This window comes from Mirounga leonina, unplaced genomic scaffold, assembly GCF_011800145.1.
Source record: "Mirounga leonina isolate KUSES-001 unplaced genomic scaffold, KU_Mleo_1.0 Mir_173, whole genome shotgun sequence".
NCBI classification, from domain to species: Eukaryota; Metazoa; Chordata; class Mammalia; order Carnivora; family Phocidae; genus Mirounga; species Mirounga leonina.
Window position 1 is genome coordinate 32,545,135 of NW_023270447.1, and position 22,656 is coordinate 32,567,790.

General features: G+C 37.6%; 1 protein-coding gene across 5 annotated transcripts in view; it reads left to right on the plus strand.

The window, feature by feature from the left end:
- SLC44A5 (solute carrier family 44 member 5) overlaps nt 1-22,656 on the plus strand; it is a 349,362-nt gene that overhangs the window by 230,868 nt on the left and 95,838 nt on the right. For all 5 annotated transcript variants that reach the window (XM_035018252.1, XM_035018255.1, XM_035018256.1 and 2 more), the window contains one exon: nt 8,217-8,290. In XM_035018252.1, the coding sequence (XP_034874143.1) occupies nt 8,217-8,290 (74 nt within the window). The remainder of the gene's footprint in view (nt 1-8,216; nt 8,291-22,656) is intronic.

Genomic DNA, 22,656 nt, shown 5'->3' on the forward strand with positions numbered 1-22,656 from the left:
GTTCACCCATGTTCATCCAGAGGAATTGAAATCAGGATCACAAACAGGTATCTGCACTCTTATGTTCATTGCAGTATTATCCACAATAGCTAACATGTACAAACAACTGAAACATCCATTGCCAAATGAATGGATTAAAAAAATGTGATATATACATACAATGGAATATTATGCAGTCCTAAAAAAATTAAGAGAATCCTATCATATGAAGAATGGGATTTTATAGATGGGTTGAAGATCCACCAAGGAGCACTTTTGTGAGTAAAAGGGAACATTGATAATGGTTACTCCAGACAATAGGTGTAAACCCTGGCTGTTCCATGCAAATTGGGACATATGGGTTATTCCAGGATGAGGAATCTAAAGGGTCCATTTAACAGAGAGCCCTGAGTGTAGTCAAGGGAAAGTGTTCAGGTGTATTTAGTGAATGAAAAAGCCCAAGTTGGTTGAAGCACATTAGGAAGAATAATGGGAGATAAAGCTAGAAAGATAGTCTGGGGCTTGAACTAGGATTGAATTTGTAGGTTCTTAAACATAAAGCTAAGATATTTGGAAATTATTAAGTAGGTGGTGGAGAGGCAGTGCTATTTTTTTCAACAATAAAATGACATCATCACATATCAGTGATAATCAGTGATGTACGGAATGAATTGGATCAGGCAGAGACTACATGCAGGAGCCCAATTAGGAGACCATGGCAATAGTTTGAAGACAGGATAAGAGAATTTGGATTGAGTCCAGGCAGCAGGAATAGAAAGGAAGGGATAGATGAAAGACACATCAGAGAGAAGGAGACAAGAGAACTTGTCAATTGAATATAAAAGATAAGCTAAGAAAGGGAAAGTCAAAGGAAACTTCAATGATTTAAGTTGAAGTTACTATACACATACTATATTTGTTGGTTCCAGATAGGAAGGAAGGAGAAATTTGCAAATGCATATATAATTGCGATCCTATTCTTCATATTGCAGTTTGGAAAAATAGATATAACAATGGTATTTCTGTAGTTTAACTTTTGAAAATACTTTTGTACCAGGGTAGCTCGATCTGAATAGAGTTTTGAATAGCTTTCTGATAAATGTGAATGTGAGCATCTTGTTTTGAAAAAGTTGGGCTTTGATTTGGAGTGAGGGTGAGGGAGAGGGTTGGGGTATATTTCTCTTTAACTATTCTTTCTTTCTTCTTTCTGGGGCCCAGTGGGATGCAATCCCTTTTTAATTTAATACAGTAGTTTTTAGTGCTTGCTTTGAAGGTAAAAATGAATGCACTTGAGGTAAAGGCACAGCAATGACAGGCCTCTAGGTAGAATATGATTCAGAATGATTTTCAGCCATGAGCTGGTATCACCCAGCTATTTCAGTAGCTATCTTGAGAGTCTTAACAATTATCCAAACTAAATCCTTGTTGTTGTTTTTTTTTAAACTTCATTTCTGGTCTTATGATTGATTTCAAGTTTCAAGACTGGGAATGATATATAAACTAAACAAACAGTAGAAGAGATCAGTGAAATCATCAGCTGGTTCTTTGAAGACAACAGTAAGTTTGATAAACCTTTCACCAGACTTATCAAAAAAAAAGAGAAAGGACCCAAATAAATAAGATCACAAGTGAGAGAGGAGAAATAACAACCAATACCACAGAAATACAAATAATTATAAGAGGATATTATGAAAATTATATGCCAACAAATTGGACAATCTGGAAGAAATGGAATAATCCCTAGGAATATATAAACTACCAAAACTAAAACAGGAAGAAAACTAGAACTAGAAAACTTGAACAGACCCATAACCAGCAAAAAATTGAATCAGTAATAAAAAATCTTCCAACAAACAAAAATCTAGGGCCACATGGCTTCACAAGGGAATTCTACCAAACATTTAAAGAAGAATTAATACCTATCCTTCCCAAACTATGCCAAAAAATAGAAATGGAAGGAAAACTTCCAAACTCATTCTATGAGGCCAATATTACCTTGACTCCAAAACCAGACAAAGATTCCATTAAAAAAGAGAACTAGAGGCCAATATACCTGATGAACATGGATGCAAAAACTCTCAAAAAAAAATACTAGCAAATAGAATCCAACAGTATATTAAAAGAATCATTCACCATGATGAAGTGGGATTTGTTCCTGGGCTGCAAGGTGGTTTACTATTTGCAAATCAACCAAAATGATATACCACATTAATAAAAGAGAGGATAAGAACCATTTGATCCTCTCAATAGACACAGGAAAAGCATTTGACAAAGTACAACATCCACTCATGATAAAAACCCTGTACAAAATAGAGATAGAGAGAACATACCTTAATATCATAAAAGCCATATACAAAAAACCCACAGCTAATATCATCCTCAATGGGGAAAAACTGAGAACATTTCCCCTAAGGTCAAGAACAAGACAGGATGTCTACTTTCAACATTGTTATTTAACATCATCCTGGAAGTCCTTGCCTCAGCAATCAGAAAACAAAAAGAAATAAAAGGCATCTGAATCAGCAAGGAAGAAGTCAAACTTTCACTATTTGCAGATGACATGATACTCTATGTAGAAAACCCAGAAGACTCCACCAAAAAATTTGCTAGAACTGATACACAAATTCAGTAGAGCTTCAGGATACAAAATCAACAGACGAAATTTGTTGCATTTCCATACAACAATAATGAAACAGCAGAAAGAGAAATAAGGAATTGATTCCATTTATAGTTGCATCAAAAACTGTAAGATACTTAGGAATAAACTTAACCAAAGAGGTAAAAGACCTGTACTCTGAAAAGTATAAAACACTGATGAAAGAAATTAAAGATGGGAAAAACATTCCATGCTCATGGATTGGAAGAACAAATATTGTAAAATATCTATAATACCAAAAGCAATCTACACATTTAATGCAATCCCTAGCAAAATATCACCAGCATTTTTCAAGAACTGTAACAAACAATCCTAAAATTTGTATGGAACCAGAAAAGACCCTGAATAGCCAAAGCAGTCTTGAAAAAGAAAAGCAAAACTGGAGGCATCAGGATTCTGGACTTCAAGCTCTATTACAAAGCTGTAGTCATCAAGACAGTATAGTGCTGGCACAAAGGCAGACATAGATCGATAGAACAGAATAGAAAACCCAGAAATGAACCCACAACTATGTGGTCAACCAATCTTTGACAAAGCAGGAAAGAATATCCAATGGAAGGAAAAAAAAAAGTCTCTCCAACAAATAGTGTTGGGAAAACTGAACAGTCACATGCAGGAGAATGAAACTGGACCACTTTCCTATACTATACACAAAAATAAATTCAAAATGGTGAAAGACCTAAATGTGAGACAGGAAACCATCAAAATCAGAGGAGAACACAGGCAGTAACCTCTTTGACATTGGCCATAGCAACTTCTTGCTAGATACATATCTTGAGGTAAGAGAAACAAAAGCAAAAATGAACTATTGGGACTTTATCAAGATAAAAAGCTTCTGCACAGCAAAGGAAACAATCAACAAAACTAAAAGGCAATCTACAGAATGGGAGAAGATATTTGCAAATGACATATCTGGTAAAAGGGTTAGTATGCAAACCTATAAAGAACTTATAAAACTCAACAACCAAAAAACAAATAATCCAGTTAAAAAATGGGCAGAAGACATGAATAGATATTTTTCTAAAGAAGAATCCAGATTGCTAACTGACCCATGAAAATATGCTCAACATCACTCATCATCAGAGAAATGCAAATCAAAACTACAAAGAGATACCACCTCACACCAGTCAGAATGGCTAAAATTAACAACACAGGAAACAACAGGTGTTGGCAAGGATGTGGAGAAAAGGGAACCCTCTTGCACTGTTGGTAGAAATGCAAACCGGTACAGCCCCTCTGAAAAACAGTATGGAGGTTCCCCAGGAAATTAAAAATAGGACTAGTCTATGTCCCAGCAATTGCACTACTGTGTATTTACTGAAAAGATACAAAAATACATATTTGAAGGGATACATGCACTCCAATGTTTATAGCAGCATTATCAACAGTAGCCAAATTATGGAAAGAGCCCAAATGCTCCTCAACTGATGAATGGATAAAAAAGAAGTGGTGTATTAGCCATAAAAAAGAATGAAATCTTGCCATTTGCAATGAGGTGGATGGAGCTACAGGGCATTATGCTAAGTGAAATAAGTCAGTCAGAGAAAGACAAATGCCATATGATTTCATTCCTATGTGGAATTTAAAAAACAAAACAGATGAACACAGGGGGAAAAAAGAGAGAGGCAAATCAGAAAACAGACTCTTAACTATAGAGAACAAACTGAGGGTTACTGGAGGGGAGGTGGGCTGGTAGGATGGGTTAAATGGGCTCTGGGTATTAAGGAGGGCACCTGTGATGAGCACTGGGTTTTTGTATGGAAGTGATGAATCATTAAATTCTACATCTGAAACTAATATTACACTGTATATTAACTAACTGGAATTTAAATAAAAACCTGAAGAAAAATAAAAGTAACTTATTTCCCACAGAATACTTGGGATTGTGACATATGCCCTGAAATCCAAAAGAAAGGAAAAATAAGATGCTACAACTTGTAAAAATTTGAATTAAGCTTCTGCTTTATTCCTGACTCACAAAATGGTGCCCGTTATATTTGATATTTTGTCCAAATTCAATTTTCCAGTGGTTTCCTAACAGTAATTTTTTCTTTGCATATGGACTATGTCTGAGGAAAGGGAGAGAAACAAATGAATTAATGGGGAAAAAATAGCAGGTAATTATAATTACCTGAAAGCACACACACACCTATGCACCCCCTCCCCATTTCTTAAAAGATTTATTTATTTATTATTTGAGAGAAAGAGAGAGCACGCAGGGTGGGGTGGAGGCGTGGGTACAGAGGGAGAGGGAGAGAATTTCAAGCAGACTCTCATTGAGTGCAGAGCCAACGGGGCTCTATCTCATGACCCTGAGACTGAGATCATGACCTGAGCCAAAACTAAGAGTCAGATGCTCAGCCGACTGGGCCACCCAGGCAGTCCTTTTTTTTCTTTTTTTAAAGAATTGTTTATATATATATATAGAGAGAGAGAGAGAGGAGAGAGAGAAGGTGTGTGAATAGGAGGAGGGGCAGAGGGAGAGGGAGAGAAAATCTCAAGCGTACTCTGCACTGAATGCAGAGCCCTTTACTGGCTAGATCTCATGACCTGAGCTGAAACCAAGAGTCCTACCCCTAACTCATTGTGCCATCCAGGCACCCCGCCCCCTATTTTTAAGGGGGAGTTTCTAAAATAACAAACAGAGGTCCAGGTTGAAAAAGGTGGAGGTAGTTGTATTGCTGGTTTCAGGGCTGCTAGATTGGCCTGGGGGCACAGCTGGGGCGGTCAAGTGGCACCCACAAGGAGGAGGGCTCAGCTCACGTGTGGAAGGCCTTCACCTACTTCTAGTGTTCCTCCGCGTGCAAGTGAGCATGCCGAACATCTTCCTGAAGTTGCACCACGGAGAGCATGAGAGACCCAAGTTCCCTACCCCCATCTCCACATCAGGGCCAGGCCCTTTCCCTGGAGAGATGGTAATCGTACTTTATTCCATAACTCTCACGTGGAGTCACTTCACACCTGGCTATAAAGATGAATAAAGAGAATCTGGACCACTACCCATTGGGGACCACAGCACTGGTTTGGACCATGAAGTGGCACACAGACCAGAAAAGTATACGGGACCTTGAGGTCCCCTTCCTTACTTGTATCAAATGAAACCAGTTTACTGATCTTCCATCCCTTTGCTTTAAGCAGGAGAAAATTAACTGGTCTGGCCAGGGGGTATGGTCTACTATTTCTCCAAAGCAGTGTACCAGAAAAGCAAAGCAGACTTGAATACATTATCCTCCCTGGTCCCAGGATATAATCGCCAAACACCTCAAAGTGTGAATTATTGAGAAATGCTATCCCACTGTGGTGAGAGACTGGTGGGGGGATGGTTGTGTGGGCATGGAGTAGTCCCTGGTGCTATGGCCCGTCCTTGGCACCAAAAGTAAAGAAAGAGAGAGAGAGAGAAACCATAGTATAAAATCCCATATGGAACCAAAACTCCAGCTGATGCCTATTTATCAGTGCCAGTAGCTGAAGAGTGTGGGTTTTAGTTTTAAACAATTTCCTTTTGGGCTCTGCTACTTTCTTTGTGCCCTGTCCTTTGAGATTCATAAGTTTCTTTCAGTCATTGCTAGTATATGTTTACCTCTCCCTGTGCTTGCTACATAACATTATAAATATATAACATTATAACACTATGTAACAGATTATTATAAATAAGAATTATGGTATATAATTATATATAATGTAAATATATAGATATAAACATATTATAGGTATATAATTATAGGATGCTGGCCAGTCTGACTGGTGCTTCTGGTCACACCTGATCTTCTTCTTGGTGGTTCTGATTAACCACAAGGGCTTTAACAACTTCAAGATTTCTAATTAAGGCACACCAGTGTTCTAGTTTTCTCTCCTTTACTTCCTTACCTGCAGGCATTTCTATTGGATTTCACCCTATTTAACTACTCTCCATTTAACAACCGCTCTGATAGGATGAGAACCTGATCTTGAGTAGGGTGTGTCAGAATGCACGTGAACCAGATACTCTCCTCACCTCCAAGCAGGTTTTTGCTTTTCAATGATTGCCAACCAAAGAAAACTAGAGCACCTGTTTTCTTCTCTTTTTATTATTATTCTCGTAATTCTTAAATCCAAGTGAAATTTAAAATTCCTGGGTTGAAGTTGGATTTAAGCAAATGATAGTTTATGGATTGAGCATGATTAACTTTCTCTATGAAAGATTCATTTCCTATTGTGGGGTAGAGTAATAGGGATGTGTGTGAAATTTTAGATACGGCCAATTTGAGGCTTTACAGAAAATTGAAATAATATTAGGATAACTGCTAAATGCAAGGGTTAGGCATTGGAGATCTAGATATTTGTTCTACTTTACCCTCTCTCTACCTCTCTCTCATGGACCTTAAATAAGTTGACTCACCTTACTACCCCTAAAAACCTAAATGTATTCTTAAGAAACTCACAAGGTGTGTGTCTGTTACTGTACAATTATTATTCATTATTATTACTAATACCATCACAAAAAATAGTGTGTAACTTCAACCAGCCTGTGCTAAAACATTAGAACATATATCCTTATGCTCTAAAGAGCAAGAAGTTTTTGCTATGAAAATTCTCATGTGCAACCTTTAATCCTCTCAAATAGTTTGATCTTTTTTTCTTTACTAATAAATTTTTCATTAAGTTTCAAATAGAGAATGGTTGGATTGTTTCTCACTTTCAAGATATAGTTTTGGCCTCCCAGACCACTTACAAGCTGAACAAGATATAATATTAGGCCTAGGAAATACTTCAGTTGAAAGCCTTGAGTATCCCTGCTGGATCTTAGCTTGACTTGTGATCCTTAGCAAATCAATGAGTCTCTACCAAGCCAGTTTTTCTCTAAACCTAGTTTGACAATATCTAGTTTATGGAATGGCTGGTAAAATTACAGGTTTGAGCCATTTCATTTTTGAATGCATTATATACATTATTGTGAATATAGTTGCAAATCTACTCCCCATAGAAAGTTTATGTAGTCAATCCTTTACTTAATAAATAGTACCTTTTTTTTTTAAAAGAGAGGGGGAGTCTTAAGACGGTTCCATGTGCAGCCCAGGGCTTGATCTCACAACCCTGAGATCATGGACTGAGCTGAAATCAAGAGTCGGATGCTTAACTGACTGAATCATACAGGTGTCCCAATAAGTAGTACCCTATAAATGTGTATGTAGAAAGATAATGGTGGGGAGGGAGAAATGGAAAATGGCTATTTTTTTTTTACTATACCATGCAGTGGGGAGGCACAATGAGGAAAATCATAAAATCAAATAACTTAAATTACAATTTCAAATAAAAAAATATTTGCTTGATGTTGCTGGACTTGTCTCTAAAAACATACAAATAAAGAACCAAGAGAGAATAAATACTAAGAATTCTGAGGGAGCTTTTTAGTCCTGGAACTATGACCATTCCATTGCTGCCAAAGTCTTTGATTACAGAAATACATCTGATATACCTTTTGGAATTATTGGATTTGAAATGGCATATTGCTATTATTATTTTTTCCCCTTTCCTATATTTGTTTACTAGGTAAGATGTCATTTTGGACTCCTTTTAATTCTGGATTCCTTTTTGTCTTTAGGAGTTGTACAGATGTTCTGTGCTGCATCATCTTCATACTGTTCATCATTGCCTACATTCTTTTAGGACTTGTGGGTGAGTAAATAAAGGTATAGAAGAGATTTAAAATTTGCTAATGGAATAACAAAGTCAATGTCACATTTTGAATATTAATCATTTTCTTCCCAAAGCCTTGTTATTATTGATTATTGTCTTTTCTGGAGGGAATGTGCCTCACAGGTACTCACTGGGTAGCAGACTCAAAGAATAATAAACACAAGGTAGTTCATTCAAAGGCAAGCCCAAATTACTTAAGTACATACAATTATAAAGATGGAAGAAAAAAGCTTATGGTTTTGGGGCACCTGGGTGGCTCAGTCAGTTAAGCGTCTGCCTTCAGCTTGGGTCATGATCCCTGGGGTCCTGGGATCAAGTCCCCACTCAGCGGGGAGCTTGTTTCTCCCTCTCCCTCTGTTCTCTCAAATAGATAAATAAAATCTTAAAAAAAACTAAAAAACTTATGATTTCTTTTTAATCATTTTTACTTGGGAAACTCTATTAAGCAGCTAATTATGTTCACATTGCTATTTACTGGTAGGCTCTAGGGCCTAGATTAGTTGAGGTAATATATAAACTTTTCTTTTTATAAGCAAATTAAAAAAAGGGAACAATTATTAAGAATTTCACCACATAATTCATTGACGTTTAAGAAGTCTTATTGTCTTTACCTACAAGGAAGAGATATTCTGTTATTTACTGTTAGGTTAAAGATTTTTCTTTGAAGGTGAAAATAAAGAGAAAAAATATACAAATTATTTACATTTTTTAAAACCTACCAAAGGATAGTGAATATTTTCTGTAAAAAAGGTTTCATAATTGCATTTGAATGTATCACTTTTTCTCTCTGAGACTGAAGTCCTGTTCCCTAGATGCTGGCTTAAGAAATTTTAATGTATTATTATGAGAGCAGGGGCTAGAAAACTTCAGTAATTCTAGTACCAATAATGAATGGGCTGGAGTTAGTGTGGACAGAATGCATAAGCAGAAAGAAGGCTGTACATACTGAGGAAGAGTGGAAAATGCTCTTTCCTGTTTTTCAGTTTTATCTCCCAATAAGAGAAATACTTTGAGAATAGCAATTGAAAGTAATTTTCAAAAGATCATCTCAGCAATACCATGCAAAAACTATGCAGAATTGGAGAATTCAAAAAAGTAAGGCAGGAAGAAATAAAAATAGGGAGGGAAGAATAAAGGAGAATAAGCCACAACACTAAATAATGTTCTCTAAGACCTTCTGAAGATTCCTCTGGTATTTTTTTTTTAAGATTTTATTTATTTATTTGACAGAGAGAGACACAGTGAGAGAGGGAACACAAGCAGGGGTAGTGGGAGAGGCAGAAGCAGACTTCCCATTGAGCAGGGAGCCCGATGTGGGACTTGATCCCAGGATCCTGGGATCAGGATCTGAGCCGAAGGCAGATGCTTAACGACTGAGCCACCCGGGCGCTCCTCCTTTGGTATTTCTTCCAAGCATTTTAACTTCTCAACATTAAGGCAGTTGTAGCACAATACACAGTCTATATGTTGAATATTATAATAACATAAATTTTCTTATGTAATTAAAAGAATTTTAGCTTCTCTAACTTTGGGACACATCTTTCTTGTCTCTAATTTTGTTTGTTGGTTGTTTTTACTTTTTGTCGGAGAATTGAAATTGGTTGCATAAGAGAAAGAAGACTTGAAGTCAAGTTGATCTAGGGTTTCCTCATATTATTTGGTGGACTTGGACTAGTATCTTAACCTCATTTTTCTCATGTGTGAAGTATAGAAAGACTATCTACTTTGCAGGGCTGCTGTGTGGAGTAAATGAAATGATATCCAGGTACACCAGTAATGGTACATAAAAATTACTAAGCAGTATTTCATTTGCTATCATTGTGTAATCTAGTTGTTCTGAATTTTGATAAATTGCTTTTAAATGTAATTTCCTATATTGTTTCTATGGCAGCCCATAATTTTGGTTATTAAAGTTTGCATACAGGAACTTCATAAAGATCTCATACTGTGCCTGGAATCTTTCCATCAGGAGATCCTATGGCATAACAAATAGTCTCCTCCATTTCTCAGGGTCAGTGTGTTGTAATCCACAGAGAAATGTGTTCCAGCCTTTTATAGAGCTGGGAAAACCACTGACACTCTCCTGTTGACACAGTAGAGAAAAGGGATGGGAGTGCACCCCTTCATTACCTCTGGAGCAAGATAAGAACTTGGCCCCTTGGTTTAAGATCTCCAGATTCAGTTTATAAATACCTTAATTCACATAAAGAAATTGAAGGATAAATGTTGTTCAGTGAAAAACTGTGTTCAATATTGGATTTAGTGATTCTTCCAAATTAATCCTGATGCCACTGATTAAAATGAATGACTCATAAGATTTACTTAATATATATATATACACACACACGTGTATACATATATACATATTTACTATATATATGTGTGTGCATATATATGTATATACATATATACACACACACACAATTCCCTCATTCCTGAACTACAAATAGTCTAACTAGTCTAAGATAAACTTAACTCTTCAGTTGTGCCCTATGTTGAATTAAAAGAATGAAGAAAAACGATTAGCAGAGTTTACTAGGAGTGTGAAAATTTTTTTGACATGAAAGAATATATACCTTCACCTGATGAAATATGAGGCTGACTCAGTTTCACTGATGTGTTATAAGTAGTGTGAAAATCAATAAAAGGAAACCTTGTTTAAAGTAGCTCTCCTGCCTACCACTCCTCATTGATTGCAAATCCAACAGGAAGAGAGGTACCCCCAAGTCAGTACTACTTTACTTACTTGTTGAAAAATATAGAAGTGTTTTTATTTTATTTTCAAATTTTAATTCCAGTATAGTTAACATACAGTGTTATTTTAGTTTCAGATGTACAATATAGTGACTCAACAAGGTCAGTACTGATTTTGCTGCTACTTTACTCTCCCAGGAGGAAGAAAAGTTCTCTTCCCCAGCAACAGCCCAGCCAATTACCAATAAGAGACAGTCATAACTCAGCCAATGAGAAACCACTATAGTTGAAATTCCAGGTTACTCCAATTGACTTTTTGTTTATAATAGCCCTCTCAGCTTCCCTTTTCCCCTTTATAAAGCCGTGTTCCTCTCCTTTGCTCAGTTTTGTTGTAGCTTGCTCTGTTATTCCCGAGTTAAGCCCATTTTTACTGGTGAAACTGGCAGTTTTATTTTTAAGGTTCATAGTAGTTTGACATCTTTTGCCATTTTGTTAGATCAGGACCTTCTAAGGTGTATCTTTTGTCCATTTCTTTTTATAAGAAGTTTTACCATGAAAGAGCCATGTTTCTTGCAATTTCTGCTGAGGAAAAAAAACCTGTTCTATGCCCTTTATGTGGAATATGGCCGGCTAGGGTAAAACTTGGATGCAACAAAGGCACTTGACATTCGGCTAATGAAAAGCAGAACCTCTGTTCAAGTGAGTAAAGTGGAGTCTGGGTAGAAGATAATCACATCTCCTTGAAAGATCAAACTAACGTTTATGATAATAGCTCTCTTTTGTCCCACTTCACTGATGGTTGCTATCCAATTATTGTACTAACTAGAAAAATGAATAGGAATGTTTATTATGCAAATTGTCCTTTGTTATCCTTGTGCCAACATTATACAATAGCACAATTTTAACATTGAATAAATTTTATTTTTCTTTATTTCCTCTTTTTAAAAGAATTTTAATTCCAGTATAGTTAACATACAGTATAGTTAACATACAGTATAGTTAATATACAGTATTATATGAGTTTCAGGTATACCATATAGTGATTCAACAATTCCATACATTACTCAGTGCTTGTAAGATAAGTGTACTCTTCTTAATTCCCTTCACCTATTTCACCCATCCCCCCACCCTCATTTTCCTCAATAGGTAAGAGTCTGTTTTTTGGTTTGTCTCTTCATTTTTCCTGTTTGTTTTGCTTCTTAAATTCTACATATGAGTGAAATCATATGGCATTTGCCATATTTCTTTTTCTTTTCAAATGTATTTCCAGTTGAGTGTGTTAGTTCATTGTTGTATTTACATACGAAGCACTTGGAATTAGGGTCCAAAGTTTGTTTTTGGTTTTGCTTTTCAGTCTTAGGAATAATTATTCCTATTAGTTGAGATGATAGGACATTAATACAAAGTAAAATAATATAAGCAAACTGAGAACTCTGACCGTGCTGTGAGAGGCCCAAGCCATGTGGAGAAGCCATGTGCAGGGGCCCTGATCATCAGGCTCAGCTGAGCTCCCAGGAATAGTATTTACTATCCACTTCGTAGGGTTTTCAGATAATTGAAGCTCTGTCAACATGTGACTAGATGGGCCCCAGCTGAGCCTTCCCCAAATTGCTGACTGCCAATTATTGTATTAAGCCAGTGGGTTTGGAGGTATAAAAATAGATAAGGAGAACAAAATTTGGTACCTGGAAGTGGGATGCTGCTTAACAAAACCTAAAACACGGGCACTGGTTTTTAAACCAGGGCATGTTCAGAAGCCCAATGGGTTTGGAGGAAACTGTTAAGAGTTTGAAGGAAAGTGAGAAACATGCACTTAGAAACAGGAGATGTTACATAGTGGTAACAGTTTGGCAACGCTCCTGCAGATGGTAATGTGGGAAGTAGGAAATGTACCTGATGAATTCAGTGATCTAGCGAAAGATCACGCTTAGGAGAGGAGCCAACCTTAAAGAGCCTCATCCACACCTGGCCCTGACTTAGGTGATGAGATCCAGACTTTGAACCTGAGCCTGATGCTTTAATTGGATGAGGGTTCTGGGGATCTTGGGAGAGTATAAACGTATTTGGTTGCAGAGGGAATGTAAAAAATGTGTGGCCAGAGGCTGGACTAAGGTAGTTTTAACACAGGGCTGTGACTTCTTTGACCTTCTTTCTGCCGAGAGGTGAAGCTTGGGATTCCCTCTTCAATAGAGAAATGAACTAAGCCAAATTAGACTAGTTAAGGGCCTTGATGTGCAAGTGATTTATAGATCAGTGGCAAAGGAATAATGGAAGGCCATCATGGATCCACTGCACTTTTCAGTAGACTGAGAGTACCAAGGACAGAAAGGAGGAGGCTTTGCATAATTCAGTCTTAAATCCTTTGTAGGATGAGATAGAGAATAAACAAGGGAGCGAAATTAATAATTAAATGTGGTCAAACTTGACTCCATCATTTCTGGTGTTAAAGTATATGGGGTAATAATACGGTCATATGTGTACTTTTCTATCCATTGCTTCAGGAAACCCACCATATAATTCTCTTCCCTGACTTGAACTGCCCCAAAATGCCAAGGAAGGCGGAGTCTTACTTCTGGTATCTAAGTGGAGAGAGAGACCTTAGCGTCTACTGGAGCTCTAACATTTTGGCTGGTGCCATTTGGTATCCTTTCTTAGTCCATTGCTCATCATAGTGGTTTCCTACACTAGGAGCTTTAAGTCTTTATGCAGTGCTCAGCCATCTCTCCCCAAAGCACTACTAGTGTCTGAAATGCTGCACCTACTCTTAGGCCCTGGTATTCAGCCTAGGGGACCAGCTCAGTCTGGGCCTTCATGGCAAGTTCCCTTTTGGAGTATTTGTATTCCTTTTGGCCTTCAGATCTAGTTCAGGGTCATTCTTACCTGTCCTAAATTGAAATCTCAGAAAAGTTCGAGTTCTTGTCCATTTCTCATGAAGAAAATTGATCTTCCCCATCCCAAGGAATGCAAAAAAAAGGAGAAACCATGTTTTCATAACTGGGAGGTCACTCAGGTGACCTTCAGAAGAGCAAAGATAATTCCAAGCTGACTTTGATTCTGTCTATACACAGAAATAGTGAACAGTTTATCTTACTAATAAATAGATATAATATAAAAAATAAGTTATGCCTCACCAAGCATCCTGTCATAGTTTGTGATCTTGATGGTATGATCCTAATATTCATGGTAAGGGGAAACTGGTGATGGACAGTGGCTCTGACAGGATATCCTACTATGCTTTTAGTCTACTTGGAAACTAAAATGTGCCTTCCTATCAGATCACAGCTTGGAAACATTGTTTTAGCAAAGAAAAACTATTTCTTCCAATAAAAAGGTAAGAAATTTGAAGAATTCTAGTTTCTTTGTTTTTAAAATTGTTCTAATAAGCTTTTTTTCTTTAAAACTTTTTCTTTTTTAAATTTTAATTCCAGAATAGTTAACATACATTGTTATATTAGTTTTGGGTGTACAATATAGTGATTCAACAGTTCTATGCATGACTCCGTGCTCATTATAAGTGTCCCCTTAATCCCCTTCTCTTATTTCACGCATCCTCCCACCCACCTCCCCTCTGGTAACCATGTTTGTTCTCTATAGTTAAGTCTGTTTCTTGGTTTGTCTATTTTTTATTTTCTTATTTTTTCTTAAATTCCACATGTGAGGGAAATCATATTTGTCTTTGACTGACTTATTTCACTCAGCTGTCTACTTTCTACACTCATGTTGTTACAAATGGCAACATTTCCTTTTTATGGCTGAGTAATATTCCATTTTGTGTGTATATACACACACACACACACACATACACACCACTTTAGCCATTCATTCATGGATAATTAGGCTGTTTCCATAATTTGGCTGTTGGAAATAATGCTGCAGTAAACATAGGGATACATATTATCTTTTCAAACTAGTGTTTTCATATTCTTTGGGTAAATACCCAGTAGTGGAATTACTGGATCATAGGGTAGTTCTATTTTTAATTCTTTGAGGAACCTCCATACTGTCTTCCACAGTGACAGCACCAGTTTGCATTCCCATGAACAGTGCATGAGGGTTCCTGTTTCTCCACATCCTGGCCAAGAAACTTGTTGTTTCTTATGTTTTTGATTTTAGCCATTCTGACAGGTGTGAGGTGATATCTCATTATGGTTTTGATTTGCATTTTTCCTGATGATTAGCGATGTTCAGCATCCTTTCATGTGTCTGTTGGCCATCTGTATGTCTTCTTTGGTGAAAAGTATGTTCATGACTTCTGCCCGTTTTTTAAATTGGATTGTTTTTTGGGGGGGGGGGTGTTGAGTTCTATGAGATCTTTATGTATTTTGGATACTAACCCTTTATTGGATATGTCATTTGATATGATAACTATTCAGTAGGTTGCCCTTTAGTTTTGTTGATTGTTCCCTTTGCTGTGCAGAAGCTTTTTATTTTGGCATAGTCCCAATACATTTGTTTTGTTTTGTTTTACTTTTATTTCCCTTAGGAGACATATCTAGGAAAATATTGCTATGTCAAGCAAATTACTGCTTGTTCTGTCTTCTAGGATTTTTACAGTTTCAGATTTCACATTTAGGTCCTTAATCCATTTTGAGTTTGTTTTTGTGAATGCTGTAAGAAAGTGGTCCACTTTTATTCTTCTGTATATGGCTGACCAGTCTTCTCAAGCTGTTTATTGAAGAGACTGTCTTTTCCCATTGCATATTCTTGCCTCCTTTGTCAAAGATTTGACCATGTGATCAAAGGTTTATTTCTGGGTGCTATATTCTGTTTCATTGATCTATGTGCTTATTTTCATGCTAGTCTCATACTGTTTTGGTGCTACAGCTTTGTAGTATATCTTGAAATCTGGGATAGTGATACCTCCAGCTTTTTTGTTCTTTTTCAAGATTGTTTGGCTATTGGGGGTCTTTTGTGGTTCCATAAAGATTTTAGGATTGTTTGTTCTAGTTCTGTAAAAAATGCTGTTGGTAGTTTTATAGGGATTGCATTAACAATCTATAGATTGTTTAGGGTAGTATAGACATTTTAACAATATTGTTCCAATCCATGAACATGAGATAGCTTTCCATTTGTTTGTACTGTCTTCAATTTTTTTCCTCAGTATTTTATAGTTTTCAGAGTACAGGTCTTCCACCTGCTTGGTTAAGCTTACTCCTAGGTATTTTATTATTGTTGGTGAAATTGTAAATGGGATTGTTCTCTTAATTTCTCTTTACTTCATTATCTGTGTATACAAATGCAACCAATTTCTATATTGATTTTTGTAACCTGTGACCTTACTGAAGTCATTAATAAATTCTAGTAGTTTTTGGTGGAGTCTTCATGGTTTGCTTTATTTATGGTATCATATCATCTGCAAATAGTGAAAGTTTTACTTCTTCCTTACCATTTTGGATGCCTTTTATTTCTTGTCTGATTTCTGTCCTTCTGGTACTATGTTGAATAAAAGTGGTGAGTGGACATCCTGTCTTGTTCTTAGGGGAAAAGATCTGTTTTTCAGCATTGAGTAGGATGTTAGCTGTGGGTTTTTCATGTATGGCCTTTATTATGTTGAGGTGTGTTCCCCCCTAAGCCTACTTCTTTGAAGATTTTTACATGAATGGGTGTTGTATGTATCACATCTTTTTCTGCATCTATTAAAATGATCATATGGTTTTATCTTTTCTTGATGTGTTGTATCATGTTGATTTTTATTTCAGATGTTTTTTTATTTTAATTTTTTTATTTACATATAATATTTGTCTCAGGGGTACAGATCTGTGATTCATCAGTCTTACACAATTCACAGCACTCACCATAGTACCTACCCTCTCCAGTGTCCATCACCCAGCCACCCCATCCCTCCCACCCGCCTCCACTCCAGCAACCCTCAGTTTGTTTCCTGTTATTAAGAGTCTCTTATGACTTGTCTCCCTCTCCAGTTTTGTTTCATTTTTCCCTCCCTTCCCCTATGATCCTCTGTCTTGTTTCTCAAATTCCTCATATCAGTGACATCATATGATACTTGTCTTTCTCTGATTGACTTATTTCACTTAGCATACCATCTAGTTCCATCCCTGTCATTGCAAATGGCAAGATTTCATATTTTGATGGCTGCATAATATTCCATTGTCTATGTGTACACGCACACACACACACATACATACATACACACATACACACCACATCTTCTTTATCCATTCATCTGTTGATGGACATCTAGGCTCTTTCCATAGTTTGGCTATTGTGGACATTGCTGCCATAAACATTGGGGTGCATGTGCCCCTTTGGATCACTAAATTTGTATCTTTGGGATAAATACCCAGGAGTGCAATTGCTGGATCATATGGTAGCTCTATTTTCAACTTTTTGAGGAACCTCCACACTGTTTTCCAGAGTGGTTGCACCAGCTTGCATTCCCACCAACAGTGTAGGATGGTTCCCCTTTCTCTGCACCCTCACCAACATCTGTCGTTTCCTGACTTGTTAATTTTAGCCATTCTGACTGGTGTGAGGTGGTATCTCATTTGTTTTGGATTTCCCTGATGCTGAGCGATGTTGAGCACTCTTTCATGTGTCTGTTGGCCATTTGGATGTCTTCTTTGGAAAAATGTCTGTTCATGTCTTCAGCCCATTTCTTGATTGGATTATTTGTTCTTTGGGTGTTGAGTTTGACGAGTTCTTTATACATTTTGGATACTAGCCCTTTATCTGATATGTCATTTGCAAATATCTTCTCCCATTCTGTCAGTTGTCTTTTGGTTTTGTTGACTGTTCCCTTTGCTGTGCAAACGCTTTTTATCTTGATGAAGTCCCAATAGTTCATTTTTGCTCTTGCATCCCTTACCTTTGGCGATGTTTCTGGGAAGAAGTTGCAGTGGCTGAGGTCGAAGAGGTTGCTGCCTGTGTTCTCCTCAAGGATTTTGATGGATTCCTGTCTCACATTTAGGTCTTTCATCCATTTTGAGTCTATTTTTGTGTGTGGTGTAAGGAAATGGTTCGGTTTCATTCTTCTGCATGTGGCTGTCCAATTTTCCCAGCACCATTTGTTGAAGAGGCTGTCTTTTTTCCATTGGACATTCTTTCCTGCTTTGTTGAAGATTAGTTGACCTTTGGGTTGAGGGTCCATTTCTGGGCTCTCTATTCTGTTCCATTGATCTATGTGTCTGTTTTTGTGCCAGTACCATACTGTCTTGATGACAGCTTTGTAACAGAGCTTGAAGTCTGGAATTGTGATGCCACCGGCTTTGCTTTTCTTTTTCAACATTCCTCTGGCTATTTGGGGTCTTTTCTGGTTCCATACAAATTTTAGGATTATTTGTTCCATTTCTTTGAAAAAAGTTGATGGTATTTTGATAGGGATTGCATTAAATGTGTAGATTGCTCTAGGTAGCATAGACATTTTCACAATATTTGTTCTTCCAATCCATGAGCATGGAACATTTTTCCATTTCTTTGTGTCTTCCTCAATTCCTTTCATGAGTTTTTTTTTTTTTCATGAATATTTTATAGTTTTCTGAGTACAGATTCTTTGCCTCTTTGGTTAGAATAAATTTCTTTAACTTTTGTTCATCTGGGAAACTCTGTCTCTTTCTGTTCTGAATTATAGCCTTTCTGGATAGAGCATTCTTGATTGCAGGTCTTTTTCTTTCAGCATTTTGAATATATCATGGCACTTTCTTCTGGCCTGCAAAATTTTGCTGAAAAATCAGCTGATAGGCTTCTGGGGTTCCTCTAATATGTAATTATCTTTTTTTCTCTTGCAACCTTTTAAAGTCTTCATCTTTTTTTTTTTTTTTTTTTGCTGTTTTAATTACAATATGTCCTGGTATGGACTTCCTTGGGTTGATTTTGTTGGGGCTTCTCTGTGCCTCTTGCTTCTGGATTTCTGCTTTCCTTCCCCAGATTGGGGAAGTTTTCACCTATTTCCTCAACTAAATTTTCTGTCGTCTTTTCTCTCTCTTATCTTTCTAAGGTCTGTATAATGTAAATGTTATTATGCTTGATGGTGTCACTGAGTTTTCTAAATCTATTTTCATTTTGTATTTTTTTTCTCTCTCTCCTTTTCAGTCAGATTGCTTTCCATTACTCTGTCCTCCAGGTCACTGATCTGTTTCTCTGCTTTCTCTAGTCTACTACTTATTCCATCTAGTGTATTTTTAATTATGGCTATTGTTTCTTCATCTCTGATTTGTTCTCTGTGTTTTCTGTCTCTTTGTTGAGGGTCTCACTGAGGTCCTCCACTCTTTTCTCAAGTCCACTGAGTATTTTTATGACCATTACTTCAAATTCTCTATCAGGCATATATATTAATTATCTCCATTACATTTAGCTCTCTGGCTGTGATTTTTGCCCTGTTTTATTTAGGACAAATTCTGTTGTCTCCATATCTTGTGTAACTCTCTGTGTCTGTTTCTATGTGTTAGGAAAGTCAGCTACGTCTCCTGCTCTTGAAAGCCATGGCCTTATGAAGAAGAGGTTCTATAGTGCCTTCCAGTGTGATGTCCCCTGTTCACCAGAACCTGGTGCTTCAGAGGTGTTTCCTATGTGTGTTGCATGCACCCTGCTATTGTGGCTGAGCTGCATTTGCCTTTAGGCTGCTTGTCTGCAATGGCTTTTTGTTGTGGGCAGCATTTTGTACCTGTGTTGTTAATGGTCCATTCTGGGACCACTTTGTGCTTGAGTTGAGTTAGACCAGGTGTTTGCTAGAGCTGAGGTAGCAGCAAACTGCAGTGTGCTTTCCTTGTGTTGTCCCCTGAGAAGTTTTTATTGGTGGGTGGGGCTGCCATCAGATCAGATATCTGCCCCCAGACCCCTACTGGGGCCCCAGTCAGTCTGGTGCATGTGGTTATCTTTCCCTCTTCCTGGTTTAGGAATCACTTTGGAGTTGTACTGGCCCCTGTCAGGGCTGCTTGCACACTGCCACGTTTGTGACACTGCCTTGGATGTTCTCTGGCCAAGGGTGTATTGGAAAGCACAGGTCCACAGGCGAATGCAGGGGCAGAGCATGTGGTGCCAGTAATGTCCTCGCTGGTCTCCTTTAGGACTGGACCTGCAGCTGCCTGGGAGAATTTCTGCTGAGGCTGATGGGGTTGGAGGGGGCAGATCTACAGAAGCCCACAGGGGCAGGCACACTGTTATCAAGTTAGGTGGAAAGTGTTCAGGCTGTGCTGGTTCCTGCAGGTGTCTGTGTATTTAGGTTGGGAGTGGAGGAGGGAAATGGCACCTGTCAGTCCCGTTGTTCTTGAAGTCTCCCAAAGATCCCTGCCCCTCCAGCACAGGCTCTGAGATTAGTGGCTAAATCTCCATCCCCTATACCCCAGGCATATTTTTTTAAGTGCTGTTTCTAGGGGCACCTGGCTGGCTCAGCTGGTAGAGCATGCAACTCTTGATCTCTAGGTTCTGAGTTCAAGCCCCACATTGGGTGTAGAGATTACTTAAAAATAAAAATCTTAAAAAACAACAACAACGGTGCTGCTTCTATGTTCTATCTCAGTGGGGCTATTTGTTGTGCTGTCTCTTTAAGGGTGGGAACTCTGTGTTTTGTGGCCCTTCAGCTTTCCTAGAGCCAAGCTGCTGATTTTAAAGTTCCAGGTGTTAAGCCCCATGATTATAAGAACTTACAAAGTTAAGCTCCTTTGGTTTTCAAAGCCAAATATTATGGGTATTTGTATTCCAAGTGTAGGCCCCCTGCCTGGAGTGCAAGGTTCTGTTTCTTTCCCCTCCCTGTGCCTGTGGCATCCCTCTCTCCTGTGCACAGTCCTGTGGGTCCGGTTAACTCCTAACTGCCTTTCCACCTACACTCTGGATGTGGTCTCTTCTCTATATGTAGCTGTGGAGGGTCTATTCTTCCAGTCTTTGGGTTGTTTTCTGGGTGTTTACACTGATGTGGATGTTATCTAGTTGTATACATGAGACCAAGTGAGCTTAGGGTCTTCCCCATTCTTTTTCCTAGAAGTCAAGTAACCTTTTATTAGTGAAAAATTTATTATATTTATAATTAACCAAAACCAGTATTAAATGTCCTTTTTCATTCTTTACAAATATATAAACGTTTATAAATTAAACTAGATACCTACACTTCCTCTTGTTTTGGAAGTCTTCATTTTAAGAAAGAGAGCACTTAGTTTTAACTGTTATTTGAACAGATTTTTTTTAGTGTTGAGTGAGATGTTTTCCTGTTTGTTATATTTTGCTGAATTCATGCATTCTAGACCTTTTCAAGTAGAATATTGTTAGTATGAGAGAGCCTGATTTGTGCTCAAGGACATGACCCTAAGCTCACGATTGGGTGGAAGAGGCCACCTGTGAAATGATAAACAACATTTTTTCTTATCCAGGCAACTGGATATAGGGCTTCTTCGAAAAATGTTTCTACAGCGCAAGTGTCATCAACACAGATTTTCAAATTCGGTATCATGTGTCCTATTATCTGCTTCATTGCATTTGTAAATTGCTTGTGTTAAAAAGCCATAAGCACAATTTGGCAGGCCTGTTTCTCACATATTAAAACAGTTAAAATGTACCTTTAAGGGATACAAAATAATGATTTGAAAGCCAGCATTCCCAACCAGCAAGTGTTTAGGGAATGCCTTAGCTGCCCCAAACAGATTTGCAGTTAATTTTTAAGTGTCAGTGCAAGCAGTTGGTCTAATCACATTTTCTCCTTGACAGAGGGCTTTTTAATGGCTGCAACTTCTGACTCAACCCTAGAGCACAACAGGAACATGCTTTACAAATGTTGAGAATGAGAGATAATACTAGATAATAATGCTTGCTCCTGGTACTTCAGTAACATGCATTTCCTTGATAGGAGTGAAAGGATAATTTGCCTGAATAAACTCTTTACCCATCTCTTACCAGTCTTTGCTTACTGCTATGAATTACCCAAATAGGAGTGTTTTACAAATAACTTCTGTTTCTCTTACATGCAACACACACACACACACACACACACACACACTAGTTTTGCTTAAAGTGGTCTTTCAAAGTTATTTCTAAAACAGTGAGAAAATTAAGGGGAATAGGTGATCTAGATTTGTATTGATTGCTGTGTCACTTTGTTATTTAGTCTTATTCACCAATACAACCCAGGTAGTTTAATTCTAGAGCCTGTGCTCTAAACCACCATACTATAGTGACTTCTATTTAATGAAGAAGATAAGGATTCTCTAAGTAATAAAGGTTACTAAGAGAGGGGGCAGACCAGAACCCAGTGATATCCTCCTAATGCTTTTCTCTCTCTCCTTCTCTTCCCCTCCTAATTTCACACACACAGAGCTGGGCTTAAAACAGCAAGTGTCTGACAGTAGGTGGAAAGCAGGTATTCTTTTGCAAGCAAAAACCGTGAATAATCTAATAGCTTCAGTCCTAACCCTTTGGGACTGAGTGTGTGTTCACTTCACTGTGGTGTCATTGTTTACGTTCAGTGGTTGTTTGCAAAATTAGCCTCTATTAAGTACACACTAAAGAGAAGGATACAGTCTTTATGCTAATAGACACCTATTAATATAGGCTTGTTTTTTTTTTTTCCTTCAGTTAGTGCTTGTCCTATAGAGTAAATAAAATTATGTCAGACAGTATCTCATTCTTTGGGGCTTTTTTGGCCAGGAAGACCTCAAATGATTTCATGATTCTTTCAAAAAAGATGTATTTATTAGTAGATATTAATG